The 19,321-nt window shown below is 33.2% G+C and overlaps 2 protein-coding genes across 3 annotated transcripts in view; one reads left to right on the top strand and one right to left on the bottom strand.

Moving 5' to 3' along the window:
* The window catches only part of LOC105176062 (diacylglycerol kinase 2), a 7,512-nt gene extending 2,349 nt beyond the window's left edge, over window positions 1-5,163 (top strand). The window contains exons 3-9 of the mRNA XM_011098742.2: window positions 4-284; window positions 2,710-3,085; window positions 3,283-3,359; window positions 3,468-3,587; window positions 3,668-3,832; window positions 4,195-4,332; window positions 4,600-5,163. Coding sequence (XP_011097044.1) covers window positions 4-284; window positions 2,710-3,085; window positions 3,283-3,359; window positions 3,468-3,587; window positions 3,668-3,832; window positions 4,195-4,332; window positions 4,600-4,755 — 1,313 coding nt within the window. The 3' untranslated portion in view covers window positions 4,756-5,163. The remainder of the gene's footprint in view (window positions 1-3; window positions 285-2,709; window positions 3,086-3,282; window positions 3,360-3,467; window positions 3,588-3,667; window positions 3,833-4,194; window positions 4,333-4,599) is intronic.
* On the bottom strand, window positions 8,544-16,333 carry LOC105176061 (uncharacterized protein C9orf78 homolog). Of its 2 annotated transcripts, XM_011098740.2 has the most exons (8): window positions 16,253-16,333; window positions 13,919-13,983; window positions 13,737-13,823; window positions 13,406-13,648; window positions 12,296-12,419; window positions 10,519-10,592; window positions 9,597-9,754; window positions 8,544-9,086 (listed from the first exon to the last, which is right to left on the bottom strand). In XM_011098740.2, the coding sequence occupies exons 3-8, from the start codon at window positions 13,802-13,804 to the stop codon at window positions 8,929-8,931; spliced, it is 825 nt and encodes a 274-aa protein (XP_011097042.1). In that variant the 5' UTR covers window positions 13,805-13,823; window positions 13,919-13,983; window positions 16,253-16,333; the 3' UTR covers window positions 8,544-8,928. The 2 variants fall into 2 exon arrangements, with proteins under 2 accessions (XP_011097042.1, XP_020554340.1); XM_020698681.1 differs by lacking the exons at window positions 13,919-13,983; window positions 16,253-16,333 and having other exon boundaries at window positions 13,737-13,912.

Genomic DNA, 19,321 nt, shown 5'->3' with positions numbered 1-19,321 from the left:
TTCTCAATGTTCTCAAGGGTCTTCTTGGGTTATATAGTTCTAGCAACGAGAAAAGCAGTGATCAGTTTGAGAAAGATAGCAAAGTTCTTAGCAAGAAAGGCACTGAGAATCAGTTAACTTATAAGAAGAATGCGTGTGATGTTCGTGACAAATTAAAGAAGTACTCTATTCTAGACTTGCCTCCAGATGCTAGGCCTCTTCTGGTCTTTATTAATGCCAAGAGTGGAGCGCAAAATGGGCCTATCCTGCGGAGAAGATTGAACATGCTATTGAATCCTGTACAGGTAATTGTTTCAGAGTAATAGATTACTGTTTGTGGTCCATTATATCCCCGTTCGTTGATTCTTTGATATGAAGAATATTTGGTTTGGTATCCGACTCAAATAATGTCTTTCAGTTCAGCTTCTTATCCAGATCTCTAATCACATAGAATCTGGTACATCATTTCTTTGTGATGGTTTATTCATCTCTCTTTTGTGATTGCATTAGAAAATCTAAGACTGATGCATTGATTCCTTAATTGGACAACTTGAGTTTTCTTTTAATCAGTCAAAGTTGGAGATCCGGTATCATTGCTAACTCAAACCAGGAAGTACCTTAGAAATGTGCAGTTTTGTTGCTTGCTTCTATGGGCATAAGGGTGTCATGTTCTGCCTTCAGACTACTGCTTGTTTCCTGACTGTTGCGAATAAAGTTTCAGTTTTGAATTTTGCTTTATCCTTTGACTGATTCAAGTGTCTAAGCAAGTATGTAATGGCATTTAGTACACTCCATATGGGAGCATAGGAGTCTTTGCAATGAACATATTAAGTTATAGAGAGTTTGAGAGCATGTAGTAAGTACTAATGCTTGTTATCACTTATCAGAATGGGACATTAGTTGTGCCAATAATAGAAAACACGGCTCACATCATCAATTGTCCTCTTCCTTTTTAACCTCAATTTCAGGTGAGAAAAATGGGTTTGATATCAACTGTACTTAGAGAAAAGAAATGGAGCATGTCCTCTCATGATGTTTTTCAGTGGATGGGGTTTCATTATACTTGAACACACTTTCTTCACTAGAACTTACCTATAAAGTTGTGATGATTCTAATTATATGAAATGTATGAGCTCCGAGTGAAGTATAGGCCAGCCGTTACCAATTTAGGAACACACTTAGGGCATGACTGTTACATAGGAATAAGTTAGGAACAGAATGAGCATTCTAAGCTTATTCCAAAACACATGTTTGGTATAAATTAAGATTAGGAATGGGAACTCCTAAAATATGGACCCATTCCTTCTCTTGCCCATGTTTTTAGCTATACCAAATAGACTGAGAATAGATTATTTCTTTAACTTACAAAAATAACCTTTAATAAAATTTAAACTTACAAGATTTCTAGTCTCAAAATTTATATATTATGATATAATATGAATAATTTAATTTTTTTTATTAAATATAATATAAAGCAGATCACGCTTCAATGTACCTTTTGAAATATTTACTATAGGTATAAAATATTATATAACAATGTATATACTATTTACATTTATTCTATATTCTCAATATGTATGATATATTTTGTAAATATAAGTATTTATTAGATATATAAAAATATCTAATCATCCAAAAAAATATATATTGTAAATTTGTAATTAATCTGAAACAATATTTCTTATTAACAAGACTTATGCGGTTTTCTCTTTTCATTTTTTCTTTTAAGGTTTCATTACTATTTACCAAACATATGAATGAGTGATTGAAAAGTTTTCATTCTAAAAAGTTTTGATTCATTTATTATGCTATACCAAAGATAGAAATGATATACTAAAATCATTCCTTTCCTACTTCCCATTCTTAAGTGTATTCCATTCCCATCCAAATCCGTTCATGCATGCCGATTCCCCCCATAGTGCTTAATTTCATGATCATCATGATATTCTCCTTCGCTTTATAAATTGTCAAAATCAAGAATGATAGTAATGGATCTAACATATAGTTGGAATGGCACTAATCTTGAAATACTGTGTGAATAGTGCGATATCTGATTAAAAAATAATATCTTTTTTGACCAATCTGTATCTATTTCTTCTTTCAGAGATTTTGTTCTTTCTCTGTATCTTTGCTCATTTTTACTACTCTCTTTTGCAGTTTCTGCCACATACCTTTTATAGTTAGTAAACATTTTGGGCTGCACTAAGAGCATTCATCTTTGGTTAGCTGCAATCATCCTTACATGTTATATGTTCTCTCCAAATTTCCAAATCTTTTGAGATGATGAAATGTCTCTTACTTACTTTCCACTATCATTTCTTTTTCTTTTTTCTTTCTGGATGGGGTTCAGAATGGGATAGAAGGGGCTGTGAGGGAGGAAAGATAGGCTAGTATAAAACAGTAAGCTATTAATTTCTGGTGTTTGTGGGGGCTGGTTAAAGCCTCCGCTTTCACTATTTTTGGATTTTTTTTTAATCATGTTATGGAAGAAGGCATGCCATACTCCAAAAGCATTATTGTAGACAGATGTTTATTTTCACAGGAATGTGTCACAAAAGTACCTAAAGATGTGACATCTGACCTGATCATTCACTCACGCTTATGATCTTGGATAGTGTTTACCCCATTTCATCGATGATACTCTGTCTCATCTTTGTGTTTGTTGGTTTCCATTTGCCCTTTGATCTATAGTTGGCTTCTTGCCTTACGTTTGGTGGTTGTCTTTTGCAGATAATTGAACTCAGTTCCTTTCAAGGTCCAGAGGCTGGCTTAGAGTTGTTTAGCAGTGTGCAATACTTCAGGGTTTTGGTTTGTGGTGGCGATGGGACAGTGGCCTGGGTCCTTGATGCCATAGAGAGGTATAATTATGAGTCACCGCCACCTGTTGCAATTCTTCCTTTAGGAACTGGGAATGATTTGTCAAGAGTCCTCCAGTGGGGAGGGGGATTTTCTGTCATTGAAGGACAAGGTGCCTTGAGCACTTTTCTGCATGATATAGACCATGCAGCCATCACAATGCTTGATCGCTGGAAAGTCAACATAGCAGAAGAAAAACATGCTGGTGAACCTAGTAAAGTGAAATCAAAGTTCATGATGAACTACTTAGGTAATTTGCAATTGTTATTTTGCAAGGACTCCCTCCTTCGCTTTGTTGAGGGATTAAGTTCATATCACCAATGCCTTTGAATTCCAGCAGATATAAAGAATAAATATCTTTTTCTGGATACAGATATTTCAAGTTCTCGAGAAGTTTAACTTTACCTGTCTCTTGATTTGAATGATTTCATGATTTGTCTGCTATAGGTATTGGATGTGATGCAAAGCTCGCATATGAATTTCACATGAACAGGGAAGAAAACCCTGAGAAATTCCACAGTCAGGTAATCATTCCTTACCTATATCTACTTGTGTTTTAGGAAATATTCGGCTGAACAGTTTTCTTGAGTTCACTTGATTTTCCTATATGACTAATTTAAGTCTTGTAAAAGTTTGTAAATAAATTAAGGTATGCAAAAGAAGGCGCTAGGGATATGATGGACAGAGCTTGTGCCGATTTGCCATGGCAAGTCTGGCTTGAAGTCGACGAGAAAGACATCGAGATACCAAAAGTAGGTTTGATCAAAATGTTATTCTTTTTCTTTCGTTTTTAAATGCAATCTCTTATTTTCTCATTTGCTTTTGAGTTCAGGATGCAGAGGGTCTAATTGTGCTCAACATTGGCAGCTATATGGCCGGAGTAGACCTTTGGCAAAACGATTATGAACATGATGACAATTTCAATCATCAGTACATGCATGACAAAATGCTAGAAGTTGTTTACGTTACTGGATCTTGGCACCTCGGCAAACTCCAGGTTAAAAGATCTACCAATATTATGTCTGTTAACTTGTAGGCTAAATTATGGAGTTGGTGCATTATCAAGTAGTCATCGGCTCTTTCTCTTATGGTTAAAGCATTTTCCAGTTTCACCATGTTGTGGCTGAATGCTTCTTTAGAAACTTAAACAGGTTTTAGAATATTTGTACTTATGTGTGTGTTTGTTTTTTTCTTGATTTTAGCAAATAATGTTGGTACATTAGCTTTGAATTAAAATTATTTGTGGGTATGTCTTCTGGCATCTTGGATGCATAATTTTGTTAATGATAGTTACACGCATCTGAAAGGTGCTGTGCTGCTTCTTCCAATTGTTACCATTAATTAGTTCTAATTGTGAAGGTTGGACTTTCGCAAGCAACTAGGCTAGCACAAGGGAAAGTTATAAGGATACATGTGTCAAGTCCTTTCCCCGTGCAAATCGATGGGGAACCTTTCATCCAGCAACCGGGATGTCTGGAAATTATGCATCATGGACAGGTACTTAACTGGTGTTTGCTGTAGCTATTTGATGTTTGTGTGACTGTGTTTTATATAGTGTGCAAAAAGCAGAGAATATGTGCGCCAAATTATACACCAGCTTCATATGCATGGTAAATATTTCATTCAAATATGCTTTATTAGTGTCAGAATTGGAAATGTCTATACGAAAGAGGCAATTGTTGCTCTACGTGCTGAAATTTCGTCTTGCTTAGTAATATTTCTATGCTGTGCAAAGACAAAACTGAAACGCCATTTGCTCGTTAGGTGTTTATGCTGCGGAGAGCATCAGGCCCAGAGGGACCGAAGGGCCATGCTGCTGCTATAATGACGGAGGTTTTGGTGGATGCGGAATGTAAGGGTGTTATCAATGCGACTCAGAAAAAATTACTTCTTCAGGAGATCGCCCTCCAGCTTTCTTGACTAATTTCCTCTTCTTCACTTTTCTTCCCCACAAGTTTGCTAACTACCGCATAGCTATACATTATGCAACACTCACCACGTCGATCTTTCTTTCTCGACCCTCGTTTCTAGTTTCTCTTGTTAATGAGAAAAAAGAAAAAAGAAGTTGGTCATGGAAGATGGACTCTTCTAGTCCGCTGAGTTTTGAGGCCAGTAGGTACTGTAGAGACTTGCCTTGAGGTTGAACGTTTCCCGTGATTTGCTTTGCTAGATGCTACGCAGATTCAGGATCTGTAATATGCATGGTTTTTAACTGCACGTCTTAGGTGATGCTGTTTGAGATCAAGTGCATTTAGGCTACATTTAGATTCGTGGATTTGAATTCCTTTGAAATCCCTAATAATAAATTCTTTGATTGTGTTTGCATAATTCTAAATTAACAAAATTCAAATTCTTCAACTTTAAATTCGAAGTATGTTTCGTTGGATATTGATGGATTTTCAGCTCTTCTAATATGACGTCGTTTGAAGCCATTCCTCGAGTCCTAATCTATAAATCAGATTAGCTTGTTACTTTTTGTTTTCATTTTCAATTTTAATTTTGTGAAACGATAATTAAAGTGAAAACATGTTTGTTTATAGTCGGGGCGACAATATGAATCGAAATTCATGGTTCTAGTTCAACCCACCTAGTTTTGAATTGGATTAGATTTAAAATTTTCTAATATGGGTTCAATATGATTTTATTTAAATAAATTTAAATGGATTATGGGTTCTATATGTGTTCTAATGGGTTCTAAATGTTTAATTTTGTATTAATTTTTAAAAGTAATTTTAGTAATATAATAGAATTGATGAAAGATATTAGTATAAATTATAATTATGAATTCATTATGGGTTCTACATGGGTTGTTGATGGGTTTTAAATGGGATGATGATAGGTTCTATGTGGGTTGGTGACGGGTCGTAAGTTCATTAGTATCGATTTAATTGTATTATATGTTACTAACTGATTTTACATTTCTAACTTTTCACATTTTTATGAGATGCAAAATTTTCAAAATTTATTTAGTAAATTAATAATTTTTAAATTAATGAGAAACAAATTAAAGAACAACGAAGAAGTTTATAAAATAGTCATAACTTGTGATTCATATGTGATCATTTAATTTTTTTTAATAAACTAACAATATACAATTATATTATAAAATTCAATAAATATATCAGATATCAATATTTAATAATAATTTAATAATGAAATGACATGTTCTATTATTATTGCGATTAAAAATTCACAATTCAATTTTAGAAATAATCATGAAGAAATTGATGCACAACTATTTATCTCATGATGTGTTTTGAAAAATGCAGTATTTTTTAGTACTTTACAAATTTTTCTTTATATTTAACAAATGAATCTTTAACGTAATCTGATTACTTTTCATAAACAATCAATAATACAAATTAATCGTATTATATTATATTACAAGTTGTATTAAAATATTGTCATCTTATTATTATTATTATCTAAAATTTTAAATTTTCTAAATGTTAAAAATAAAAAATAAGTAACATCGACCCAACCCGACTCATTTTAATGCAACCCATTTTCAACTCATTAATTCGAATTCATTTTAAACTCAACCCATATTGAACCCAATCCATTTGGCCCGACCCGTATCCACCCATTTACCACCCCTAGTTTATACTTATTTTGATAGGAAATATGTTGATTTCATACTACAATACAATATTATAGTGTGCTTTAGCGAGTTTGTTGATTTTTATAATATTTTATAAAATATTTGAGAATTTATAAAATAATAATTATAAAAAATATTAAAAAAGTAATGAACTCCAAATTAATTTATTATCAAGATGTTAATAAACTAGAATATATAACGTTCGAGGCACGCAGAAATATATTATTTATAGTTAGCTAGAAAAAAAATATTAAGTTTATAGTATTATTTATGTTTTTGTCATCGAAACATTAGTATATCACTTCTAGAAAAAATAAAAGCATATTCAATTATACTTTTAAATAAATTGATAATGATTATATAAGGAAATTATGTAATTCTATTATTTATAATTTACTTTCTAAATTTAATTGGTACTAATTATAATTAGTCAAAACTACTTATTTTGTATTGCTTTAATACTAAAATTTCAGTTCAATAAAATTGAATATCTTTTATTTGTAGGCTTTATTATACTTATTTTTTATTCGTTTTAATTTTATTTTATTTTTTATTGTCTCTGTCTCTGTCATATGTTTTCTTTGACTGTTTTATATCTGAATGTCATTTATTTTTAATTTATTCACATTGGATGATTTTAAACTAATTATCTATCCACCATTGTTAATAAAAATATAATCTAATTGACTATAGTATATCTGTATTTTAATTGTATTTTAAATATCAACTATTAAATATTATTAAAGTATTGTTTACATGTTTTATTAAAATATTATTGCATAAAATTATATTTTTTGCATTTATATTACAAATTTTAATTTAATATTTTAAGTTTGGCTTCTTGACTTATTCATATGCATCTACTTGGTATATAATTTATTTTATATTCAATAATATATTATATTACAACATAATCTATTATGTTATGTTTGTCGCGCTGTAATACTTTTATGCCATTAATATAAAAAATAATAGATGTAAAAGTAATAATGTGCTTCAGAATTATCTAATAATAAAGAAATCTAATAACTTGAATTTTTGTATGCAACTTTAATTTAATAAAACTTTTTCTTTTATTATTATATTTTTTTTATTCTTAGTACTCACACTTTTTGATGTGGTAGTACCACACGAATTTAATGAAAAAATCATTCTCGACAAACAATTGCTTCCCAAAATTCGTATTAGTAGCGAGAGTATTTTTAGAAAGAGAAAGTAATGAGTAGTTTTGTCAATGAACAGTAAATGTGTGTAAAACACTATATATATAGAGTATTTATAGTGGTGTTGGGAGTTTTATTGTTGGTCGGATATATATATTTATTATGTGGTTTCATATAAAAAATATTACTTATACCCTTATGAATAATTTAATACTATATTGAGGGTAGCAGGGATGATCAAGTGTAAAGGAGGTGGTGCACGTGGGGTGGACCTCAAGCTCGAGGTGCCGCAAGTTGAGCTTGAGGCAAGGAGGGAGTGATCGTTCTCCCGACGGTGACCTCGAGGCGATGAGAGGTGAAGTCCATGCACCTCGTGGTAAGCTTGAGGTCGCACGTCCTAAATTGAGCTCGAGGCAGGGATGGTGAGATCTTGTATCCCATAGCGAGCTAGAGGATGTGCACCCGATGGTGACCTCGAGGCAAGGAGCGGTGAGCGTCCATGCACCTCGTCGTAAGCTCAAGGCTGCACGCCCTAAGTTGAGCTCGAGGCAGGGACGGTACCCGGCAAAAAAATAAGACATTCGTTCCTTCCTCCATGGTCACTCGGCAAAAAAATAAGACATGCGCTCCTTCCTCCATGGTCACTTTTTGAGCTTCAACCTTCATTTCTAGCAACAACATCCCCCCTTATCCAACGTTCTTTTTGCTAAGGAAGTGAAGCCCTTTTTCCTTGCGGTTGAAGAGCAGTTTGCCTAATGGAGAAGCTTCACCAAAGAAATTTGGGATTAAAACAAAGGGGTGAATGCCTAAAATAAGACTACCAATGCCTGCTGACATATGATTTGGACATCTTTGACTTATTGGACAGAATTTGGGACTCTTCCATATTTAGTCACCCAAAATAATAAGAATACAAGGCAAACTTACAGGCAAGACAATCCAGGTTTCAAATAAGCTAATGTAAACAGGTAACCATTTATCACAATGTTAATCCAATCTTATTCACATCATGACAAGTAATGGAAGCGTTAAAAGTATTCATTAGCGTTGCGTCCAATGACGTTTACAAACCACCCATTAGGGAGTTGCTACCTCCAGCAAATAAGAGGACAAAAAGTGCAACAAGTTTATTGAGAGTATCTCCAGTTCTCCACAAACTTGGAAGAGAAACTGGTGAACAGAAAAGAGGGTTGGATGCAAGCCAAGGTGTCCCGCCTTTTGCTCTTTTCTTGTGCAAAGGAAACAAGAATGAAGTGAATAGAAGCAGAAACCACCATGATGAAGGCCAAAAAATGTCCTCCATTTACTCCAGAGCTCCAAGTACTCAAGCTATCTCCGTACGAGACGTTGTCTTTCTCGTTTCCGGAAGCGCTCCAGCATGAATTCATCAGTGGCAGCTTGCCTTCGACTTGCAGCATCTGGAAGTGAATCAGCATGTCTAGATTCCGGACCATCTCCACCCTTATCCTTGTAAAGCTGTGGATGTTCTGAAAATATATGATCGTGATAAACATTAATAAATTAATAAAGGATAAAGAATCCATAAAATGGAATCAACCATCTTCCTAATGAACTAGACATTCTTATTTCTCAGTGGAATGATCACTACCATGGTAAATTCACTAAATATTAATAAAGCTAAGACCATCCAGAGTATTGACTTCCAAGTCTACAGCTTAGACTTAAAAACTTGAGGAGATTAAGTTTTCCAAGCAGGTTACATGGAAATTGAATGAGGGATGTAAGGCGGGATATAAAATAAGCAGGAAACAAAGTCTAAAATCAGATCCCTCTTATGTCTAATAAATAGATACTTACAGTGAATGACTACAATACAAGCAATGACAGATAGAGAAGATTAACAAATGGGCAATGACAATTTCCCAACTTAGAAGCAGTCTCCACATAATAGAGCAAAGACAAGGGTAAATATTACCCACAAATATGGTTTAGGTTTGTCTCTGCATGATGAGTGACGTAAGGGAAAACAAAACCACCTTTTCTATGTTTCTCAGCATAGTCCTTGCCATGCTGGAAAAAGTCGGAACTGAAACTTGAGGGAATGCTGGACTCTGCTTTAGCACGACCCACATACCTCTTCTCTTGCAAGAGCTTTTTTGCAGCCTCTGTTTCTTCAATATTTCTTAATTTGTACCTGCATAGCGGTGACACACTCAACTTCAACAGCCAGTTGACTTACCAGTAACTTGAAGTTCGTATTTTCTTCTCCTTTAACGAACAAGGAAAAAGAAAAGAAAGTTTGGAACCAAAGATTCCAATTTCATAAATATCCATCTTTCAAGGAGCAAAAGCTGAGGCACGAAAATACCACACTGGAAAGGAAAATGACGTAAAATCATCTCCAGGATTATTAATTTGCACAAAAAACCTTGCGCTTACAGGAGTATTTGCTTAAATTCTAAATTTATAGAGCTATGCCAATTTTCAAGCTGTCTCTTCCCAGAAGGTAAAGCACATCCGCCATGCTGGTTGCGCATGGCTGCTTGAGTAAGATTGAATAGGTCAACATTATCCTGGTATACAGCCATGCATAGTTCATTTTACATCAGGTTAAATATATGCTTGTTATCAGGCAATTCCTGGTTTTTCTTCTTCCTTTCGAGAAATTTAGTTTTGCAGGAAGATATAGGCCCAGCTAGAGAGGTTTCTTTCTGTTCCGAGCTAGGGGAAATAAGAACTCACATCTGTGCACACTATGCTCCGAACAGCATTACAATTGTTTGTAGAGATAAAATGCACGGAAGACAGCATTAGAAAAATGCACAATGAGGTTACTGATGCTCTTGTTTGCCCCCTTCCTATTTATTAGGGGAAAAAAGTTATTTTTTTGAGAAAAAGTTGCTCTAGTATTCCCAAAGTGACTGAAAAAAAATTTTCTGACAGAATAATCAAGCATACTCTATGGGAAGCTGAACTTCGGCAATCCCTGTTGTCCACTGAGTAGAGTTTTCTTGTGAACTTCTCCTCTTCACCTGAGAAACATAAAAATATATTTGTCAGGGTTCTATTGCAATGCCATAAGGTAGGGCCAGCTTCCAGTGGCCAATGCATGAAAAAACAGATGCACAACTATTACTGTGTGAAATTTTGTGGTACACTTAATCTTAAAAATGGGGGACAATGGCTTATAAGTACTTCCATCATTTTCAAAATTTAATGCTAAATGGAAATGTTGACTTATTTACTTCAACAACCACCCCGCCAACAAGGGTGAAATTCAGAACCTGGCGAAACTAGATGCCTATTTAAGATTTAAGCAAAGTAACAGATATATAGATCTGAAAACTGAAAGTACCAAAAAGTTGGTCCGACAAGCAACATAAGCATTCTGGCAAATAGAACAGAAAAGAATCAACAGTGAATTATCTCTATCTGGGGGGATAGAGGTTTGGTCTGTGAAAAGGCACTTCTTTGTTATCCACTAGTAAATCTTTACCATGAGCTTCATACAGAACAACTCAAGACAGCAATGTTGCTGTCAAGTATCAACTAGGTAGTTGATCTAAAAACAGAACAATGACTAGGTAAGTTGATCTCTTGCGCCTTTTGCTTTTACCTAAGAAGTTACTGCTGCATTGTTTCCACTTCACAACCAGGCACCAGCACCAAGAACAACCAACCTCATTCTGCCGTACTTGCCCATATCTAGTGTTACGATGTCACCTCTCACCAGCTCCTTCAGCCATCAGACAATCACCCAGTACTTTCCTGTAGCTAATTTCTACAGCATTTCTCAATCTAAAAGCCTCCAAAACCACACCAAAACATGGTGCAAACATAACACAAACAAAATGCTAATTGCTGAATTATTATCGAGTCAAGAACAGAAAGCCCATAGGCAGTAAGTTAAATTTTGAAACTCAATCTCATCAGCCTCTTATATTGATTCAGGATATTTCTTTCTAGCATTTGATTTTTGTTGCATTTAATCAATTGACACATATAACTACTATCCTTTTAAAAGCATGACTAGAACTTAGAAGTCTATCAGGCTTGTGTACCAAGTAGGCTCATTGTTATATGCTACTGCGACCTGTTGCTAATCTTCATCTACTTTTACATTTCTCTTGCTCGTGTATGCCCCAAGAAAGTTAAAAACTTACCTTTCAAGAAAGCTGCAATTTCATAGAGAATTCATCAAATTCTAGCCTTAAACGTTAATGTAGATAATAATCAATACTAACTCCATGGCCATAACTCTAGGTGCCATCAAACTTACCCAATTATTTCGTCCTCCTGTCGAAGCACATGATTATCAGGGAGAACCAGAAATTGACATTTAAAGATTCCTAACTTCATCAAATTATTTGCAAAGTTTAATGCATCCAAGAAAGATGAACAATCATTCAGAAGAAGGAAAACATAATGACTCTGTCATGCTCAAAAATATTGGACAGTTATTTTTACATCCAAGCTAAGTTAGGCAAGCTCTACAGTTGATCATACAGAAATCTTCATGAAACAAGCTATAAGGAAATCCTAAGAAAATAAAACCTGCAGAAAAGCTATGAATGTAATTCCCAGAAAATAAAGAACTGGACTGTAAATGAGAATATATTAGAATCTTCTTTTGCTGCAATTGCGAGCATATGTAAAGTGGTGCATATTGGAGGAGCGAAGTCAAAGGAAAAAGAACCAGAAAATCATAAGAGTACACAAGAATGAGATCACTTGCCTTCAGATGCTCTGGAATTTTATACAACTCATCCTCAGCACGCTTAACATCACTTTCAACTTGATTTTCTACATCAATATTCTTGCCCTTTTTCTTTGCCAATTCTTGTTCCACATATCTCAACCTGAACATCAAGTTTGGGAAAAATACAAATTCAAGAACAGACATATTTACACTGGCGATACTGCTTCATGAAACTAAAAGATTAACTTCTTTATTTCTACTGAAAACTGTCTATTTCCTTGATTCTACTTCCATACCATGTCTTTATTAATTTTGTTTGCACAGACCTTTTTATGAAAGTTTAAAATCAATAAAGTTTCTGTATACAACAATTTCTATGATGAGGAGGGGCATGGAACTTGAATTCCTCTCATTTAATTGCTATATCAACATAACCTTCATATTCTTACACAAAAAGCATGACATGAAGCTACCAATGACAAGCTTTGACTAGCCCCATCATTTGCCCTCTGAAGGCTGAATGCAAGATAACATTGACCACATTTTTTCCCCTTAAAAGAGGCAAGGTAACTGGATACGAGAATACAGTACAACTACATCTAATATGAAGGAGTAACATAAAAATGATCTTAACAGTGCATATTACAGGGCATTTTTGGTGTTTCAGACTGGTAGAAAGGAGTAGTTAATTTTATCCATTGCTTCAGATAAAACGAAATACTTGAATCAACCACAATCAGAAGAATATGCCTCAGCTGTTTGACTCACGAATGAATTTACAAGAATGATACATACTGGTAACAATTTCACATTTCAGTGCATCCAAAGGTCCAATCTGGTTCTTAATTGCTCAAACCCCTATTTTCTTGTTAATCCCTTAAGTGCAATCCAACCCAAAGATTTAGCAAATATATTAATCATTTCCAGTGACTGGAAGTTGGATACAGGTCTGTTCCACCAAATACATATGCTATATTAAAATGTATTCTTGTACGAGGATGATTTAGACTTCCATACTTGAGCAAGTGACTTGATACAAGCGGAGACATAGAAATCACAAAGTAATTAACCAGTATACCCCATTCTGAGACACTGAAACCTTAAGTACGATAAATAACCACGAGCAGAGTAGAAGATAATACATACATATTGGGGTCCTCGACCATGACAGCAGTTTCTTGAGCGAAAGTGTCCTGCAAAACCAAGTCGTCCTTCTCAACATCACCTTCACTCTTATCATTAACATTGCGAGCCAAACCACCCGTGCTGCCGTGGGTGACACCGGCCCCAGCAGAAGCAGACAAAGCCGAGGTTACCAGAGCCGGTATTCCCAACTTCTTCTCTCTCTGTCTCTGAAGGAATTTTACCTCCTCTAAGGCCAAAGCCGATCTGATTGAGTTACCTTGTGTTAGAGACTGTTGGAAGGAAAATGCAGATATAGGATTGAAAGATTAAAGGATGGGGCAGGAAATAGTACCTCCTCGCGTGGTCTTCGTCCTCGTCCTCGGCCTCTACACTTCTTTTCCTGAAATTCTTCACCTTCATTTTCAGAAATCTGCTATACCTTCAATCGGAAAGACGGAAAGGAAAGTAAATCTGTAGCTGAATCATGAAGATAGCCTCTAGAAGTAGAAGGATGACCAATAAGCAGATTCTAACCCCGGAAGTTGTTCCCATTCGCCCCTCCAAATTGACTAGCAAGAGTGTCTGGGTCCGATATACAACTACAAGACAAGACACGGTGAAATGAGGATGAGATGCTCATCTTAGGCGCAAATTGTTAAAATATTATTTGCCTATTTATCTTTTAGTTATATATATTATTCATTTTCTAAATAGTTTACAAGAATAAGAATACCAAATATTTTTCTTCTTTGATAGAATTTTATTTTTATCTAACTCTTATTTATTATTGAAAAAAGTACTCAAGTAAGGGTACCGACATTTTTTCACAATCTGAAAAAACACTTAAGAGATTCTCACTTATATATATTCAATTATAATCATAAGTTGCACTTATTGATATTATTTTACCACCAGTACATTATGGTAAAAAAACAAAGTACATGAAAGTTCAATCTAAAAACAATTACGTAAAATTTGGAGGAATAAATTCTGAAAGAAATGGAGTAGTTTTAAATTAATTTTAAGAAATATAATCATAACCTAGAATACTACATTGTTGCAATGAGATCCAAATTTTGTAGTGATGTTGCAATTCACTCCACATCGATTGTAAACGAGAAATTTGATAGGCTAATCCCAAAGCCTTTCCTCTCCAACAATGTGTCTTTTTGAGAACAAAACCATGAGGCTTATAAAGTCATAATAAAAATACCTCATATTACAAAACATCAATCTCATAGCCGCATCACGTAATTATTAAATTTTCCTACAGTGAGAACTAAAAGAAAATAAAGCTATGCATCTAATGCAGTAAGGAGAAATCGAAGAGAAGAGTGGAAAAGAAACTAAATCCAAACTTTAGGTATTACATTACCAAAGCAAATAAAGAAATTGTTTTATAAAACACGTTTTGTTACATGAAATGAAGTTATTATTAAACCAAGGAAGGACTATCACGAATTTGACCTTGGGCTCAAACACGATTTAAATGTATATTGAAGAAACAATTGATACAAATCATTTAACTTAATACTACAAGCATAAAATATTACATAATACTATATATACACTATTATTTGATCTCAATGTCCAATATACATGCTCTCATTTTTGTCTAATATAAATATATGAAAATATTCATAAAAATATATATTGTAAACCTCTATTTAATTAGTATTTCAAATAATATTTTTTATTTAATGAGATTTTGAGCATTTTTTTAATTTTTATTTTTAGTAACAGTTATTAAATATATAAATGATTAGTTTGATCCTAACACATTTTCTGGTTAGTTTTAAGAGGATGTTCGACTAAGCTTATAAGCTCCTCAAAACATCTTATATATGTTTGAGAGCTTATAAGCTCTTGAAAATCATTTGGCAAAATTTTTTTTGAAGACTTTATAAGATCCTAAAAAAATGTTTTGAATCTTACAAGCTATATAAAAAAGTTAACTTCACCCAACTTTTTTAAAAACAATTTATAAGCTCTTCAATGTTAATTTCTAATAAACAAAAAACAGTCATGATTTTGTTGGTATTTCACTTTTTCTCTTCATAGAATCAATGCCCCCCCCCCCAACAAAGCAAACTTATCTATTTATGTAATTTTAAATTCTAATAGTTTGATGAAGTCTTTAAATAATCACCCCCCCCCCCAACAAAGCAAACTTATCTATTTATGTAATTTTAAATTCTAATAGTTTGATGAAGTCTTTCGTCCATATTATGTCAAACTAACATCTTATAAGCTCTAAAATCTTATTTATCCAAACACTTTAAAAACTTATTTTTAAAATAAATTAAACATCTTTAAGATCTTAAAACATAGGAGCTTATAAGATGTTTCAAATAAGCTAGCCAAGCACCCTCTAAGTCTGCGTAGTCCCGCGAGAACAAGAACCAAAACAAAATCACCTCTTTGCGTCATTGTTGCCCCCCAAACAATAACCTCCCATCGTCTCTCTCCATCCATAACTAATTGCGTATATTATTCTGTTTTCCCAAAGATTTTAACCACAAGTTCAGCATCGATCTCCACCAGAACACTTCTTCAAGCAAAAAAGTAAACTGGGGATAGTACTAACCCAACAAACTTTTACCATTGTCCAACTAAACTCAAGTACAAATTCAATAATGCTAAAGTCAAATTAGAGCCTAAAACATCAACCCTTAAGCCCCATATCTAGCAACATAAATTCAGACACTTTTCACTCCCTTGCCACAGCAACCACTCTCAGTAGGTCAAACTCCCACATATCTCCAAACTACAAAACGGATTCGAACAATACACACACTTGCACTATCTGTTTATGTGTATATATATTGATATATGAAAGAGAGAGAGGGAGGGAGGGAGAAAACTTACCTGAATCACAAGAACCCAGTGTGCGATTTCTACCACGAGAGGGGGGGAGGGGGAGGGAGGGAGGGGGACAAGAGACAGAGGAGAGGGGAGGGGAGAAACGAGCGCCAGACCGGAAAGAGAGGGAGAGAGGGGACCTGGGGTAATTTTAGGTTTTCTAAGTCCTAATTTATTTATTGGAATGTGGCTAGGTCCTAATTAATTTAGGGATAATTGCGGTCTCCTCCACTCAAATTTTGAATAATTATATATAAATTTATTATAGTTTAAAAAATTACATTTAGAATTTTAAAAAATTTGATTTTATTTAATAAATAAGTTCTTTTGTTTGTCAAAAAATTCATAGAATTTGTACATATTAATATAAACACGAATACAGATCAAGTAAATATTTTTATAACCATATTATTCTTATACATCTTCACACGTTAATGCATGTGAGCAATTATATATTCAACGTTATAAGGGCAGTTTAGTCGAAAAAATTATTTGATCTGCAATAAATAATTAATAAGTCAGTTGATGATAAATATCAATTCGTATTAATTTTTTTGTAAATATCAATAAATTTACTGAATTTTGAATAAAAGAGAGACCTATAACGGAAGCAAAAATCAGGAGTATTAGAAATAACTTTTTCAAAATAATAAGGAGTTTACGTATAATTACACCAAATCTCAAAGAAGTGGAGTGTAACTACCCTTAATTTTTTATAAATACGCAATGTCAGTTTTAGTGACGAGTAATGAAGTTAAGTTTTTTTTAGTCGCCAAATCAAATTTTCTCAATAAAAAAATTATTAAAATGTACATATTTTTCTAATACTACACTAGGGTTGTGTTTATTTTAGGGTTTGTTTGGTTGGGAGAAAAAGTAAATGTACAAGAGAAGTAGAAGTATAAATGTATGTATAAGAATAAGTTTGGTATTTGGTTGGAAAGGATAGATAGAGGAGAAGTAAAACTAGATACATATGAAATTCCTTTGGAGTTTAATTTTGTTTTCATCCAAAATTGGGTGAAAAGTGAACATATAAGGCGAAAAAGTGAACATATACATATTTTATTTTTATTTACTCTGTTACCCATATACATAATTTTTTTCCAATTCTTTCCTTATTTCTATTGATAATATCGGTACATAATCTTTAAAAAGTATAACAAAATCACCAACAAAGTGTTGATGTTTGAATTTAATTTCTTTATTCTAGGGCATTAGTAGTAATTTTTATTTTATTTAAATGGAATGATTTAGAATAATGAACTATACTCATTTTGATGAACAATTTTATTAATAAAAAGTATTCTTGTTCTTGTTTGATGAATATTTTTATTAATAAAATTTTTAAATATTTTATATACTAAAAATTATTTTAGTATATTGATAACTTATTTATTTCTAATACAAAAAATAATCTTTTCTTCTCAATCTATTTTCCTCGGACCAAACAATGAGATGTATTTAAAATTTACTCTCCTTTCAATTATATCAAACAAATTAAAGAATAACTATTATTCTTTTTTCCTCCTTTCACTTTATGTTTTTCTTTCATTTGAATCAAACGAAACCTTAGAAATTAAATTTTAAAAGATTATTTTTCTAAGTTAGTGGGTTATTCAAATTTAGGATGGGACCATTCCGCAACTTTCTACTATAGAGGTTCAATTATTCAACCCACCTCTTGAGGCGACTTGAGTTAAACCCACATAATAAAATCGGATAGAAAACAAAAAAAAAAAAAAAAAACCATTTTACCCAACTTCTGTTAGTTTCATACAGGTTTTGAGACGTTAAAAGCAACAGAAATTAGAGTTTAAATTACAATACAATATTGTAATTAGCGACCAAATTGCTCGTCTTGTTGTTATTATGACGCGCATCTCATACAAAAAGGAGTCAATTGATTGTTTAGGATACCGATCTTTGATGCATTCCGGATGTACGTAATTGAATGTTCTCAAGAGCGAACCTCGTTCCAAACGAACGGTGGAAATGGCTACTGATTGCTCAACAATGTAGATGGTTTTCAGCTATTGCTCATGGTAGGAACACAAGCATCTTCCCTCTAAAGACAGTCCACACCACCTATAACGGGATCTTCTTTAACCTTGTGCTAGGAAGCATTAAAAGATTATGGTAGATCAACAATTGATTGACGGAGAAGACAAGAGAACTCATTTCTCTTTCGAAGAACAAGAGCTACGAGCAAAGAGAAATAGATCAAGAAAGCATGAAGTTATATCTCAACATTTGTAGCAATGACACTCTATTTATAGACCTTTAATGAAAGGCAAAATTCAAATTGTCTTCTTCTTTTTCAAAAGAGAAATTCAAGTTGGATTCTACTTCTTGAAAACAGACAAAACTATTTCGTAATATTATAAAGAGAAATTCAATTTTACTTCTTCTTCTAAAAAAGACAAATCCGACTTTGCTTCTCCTTCTTGAAAAAAGACAAAACTATTTTGTCATATTAAGAAGAGAAGTTTAATTTTACTTCTTCTTCTCAAGAAAACAAATCTGACTTTGCTTCTCCTTCTTGAAAAAAGACAAAACTGTTTTGTCATATCAAGAAGAGAAGTTTAATTTTACTTTTTCTTCTAAAGACGATAAATCCGACTTTGCTTCTTCTTCTTGAAAGCGGCAAAACTATTTTCTCATATTAAGGAAACAAGTTCAATTTTACTTCTTCTTTTTAGGAAGAAAAATCCAATTTTGCTTCTTCTTCTTGAAAGTAGAGAAAACTATTTTGTCATATTATGAAGATAAGTTCAATTTTACTTTTTCTTCTCAAGAAGACAAATCCGACTTTGCTTCTCCTTCTTGAAAAGAGACAAAATTGTTTTGTCATATTAAGAACACAAGTTCAATTTTACTTGTTCTTCTTAAGAAGAGACAAAACTATTTTGTCTTATTACTAATTTGTCTTATTGCTGCCCTTTTGAATCCAGTGCTATTAATTGAAGACAAGAATGTTGCAGCATTTCCCAGAGTATTTTATTTATATAATTGTATTGAGGCAATAATTTTGTGATTAATATTATCTAGTTTCAGCATCAACCTCTCTGAAAA

This window comes from Sesamum indicum, linkage group LG13, assembly GCF_000512975.1.
Source record: "Sesamum indicum cultivar Zhongzhi No. 13 linkage group LG13, S_indicum_v1.0, whole genome shotgun sequence".
Lineage (NCBI taxonomy): Eukaryota > Viridiplantae > Streptophyta > Magnoliopsida > Lamiales > Pedaliaceae > Sesamum > Sesamum indicum.
This window is presented reverse-complemented; position numbering and strand designations above follow the sequence as displayed.

What these genes read in the sequence shown, in the direction of transcription:
- LOC105176061 (XM_011098740.2), bottom strand. Translation starts at nt 13,804, where the DNA reads ATGAAGGTGAAGAATTTCAGGAAAAGAAGTGTAGAGGCCGAGGACGAG. An exon ending in AAATTCCAGAGCATCTGAAG is followed by an intron (nt 10,593 to 12,295) that starts GCAAGTGATCTC and finishes TATGTTTCTCAG; the next exon opens with GTGAAGAGGAGAAGTTCACA. An exon ending in TGCTGAGAAACATAGAAAAG is followed by an intron (nt 9,087 to 9,596) that starts GTGGTTTTGTTT and finishes ATATATTTTCAG; the next exon opens with AACATCCACAGCTTTACAAG.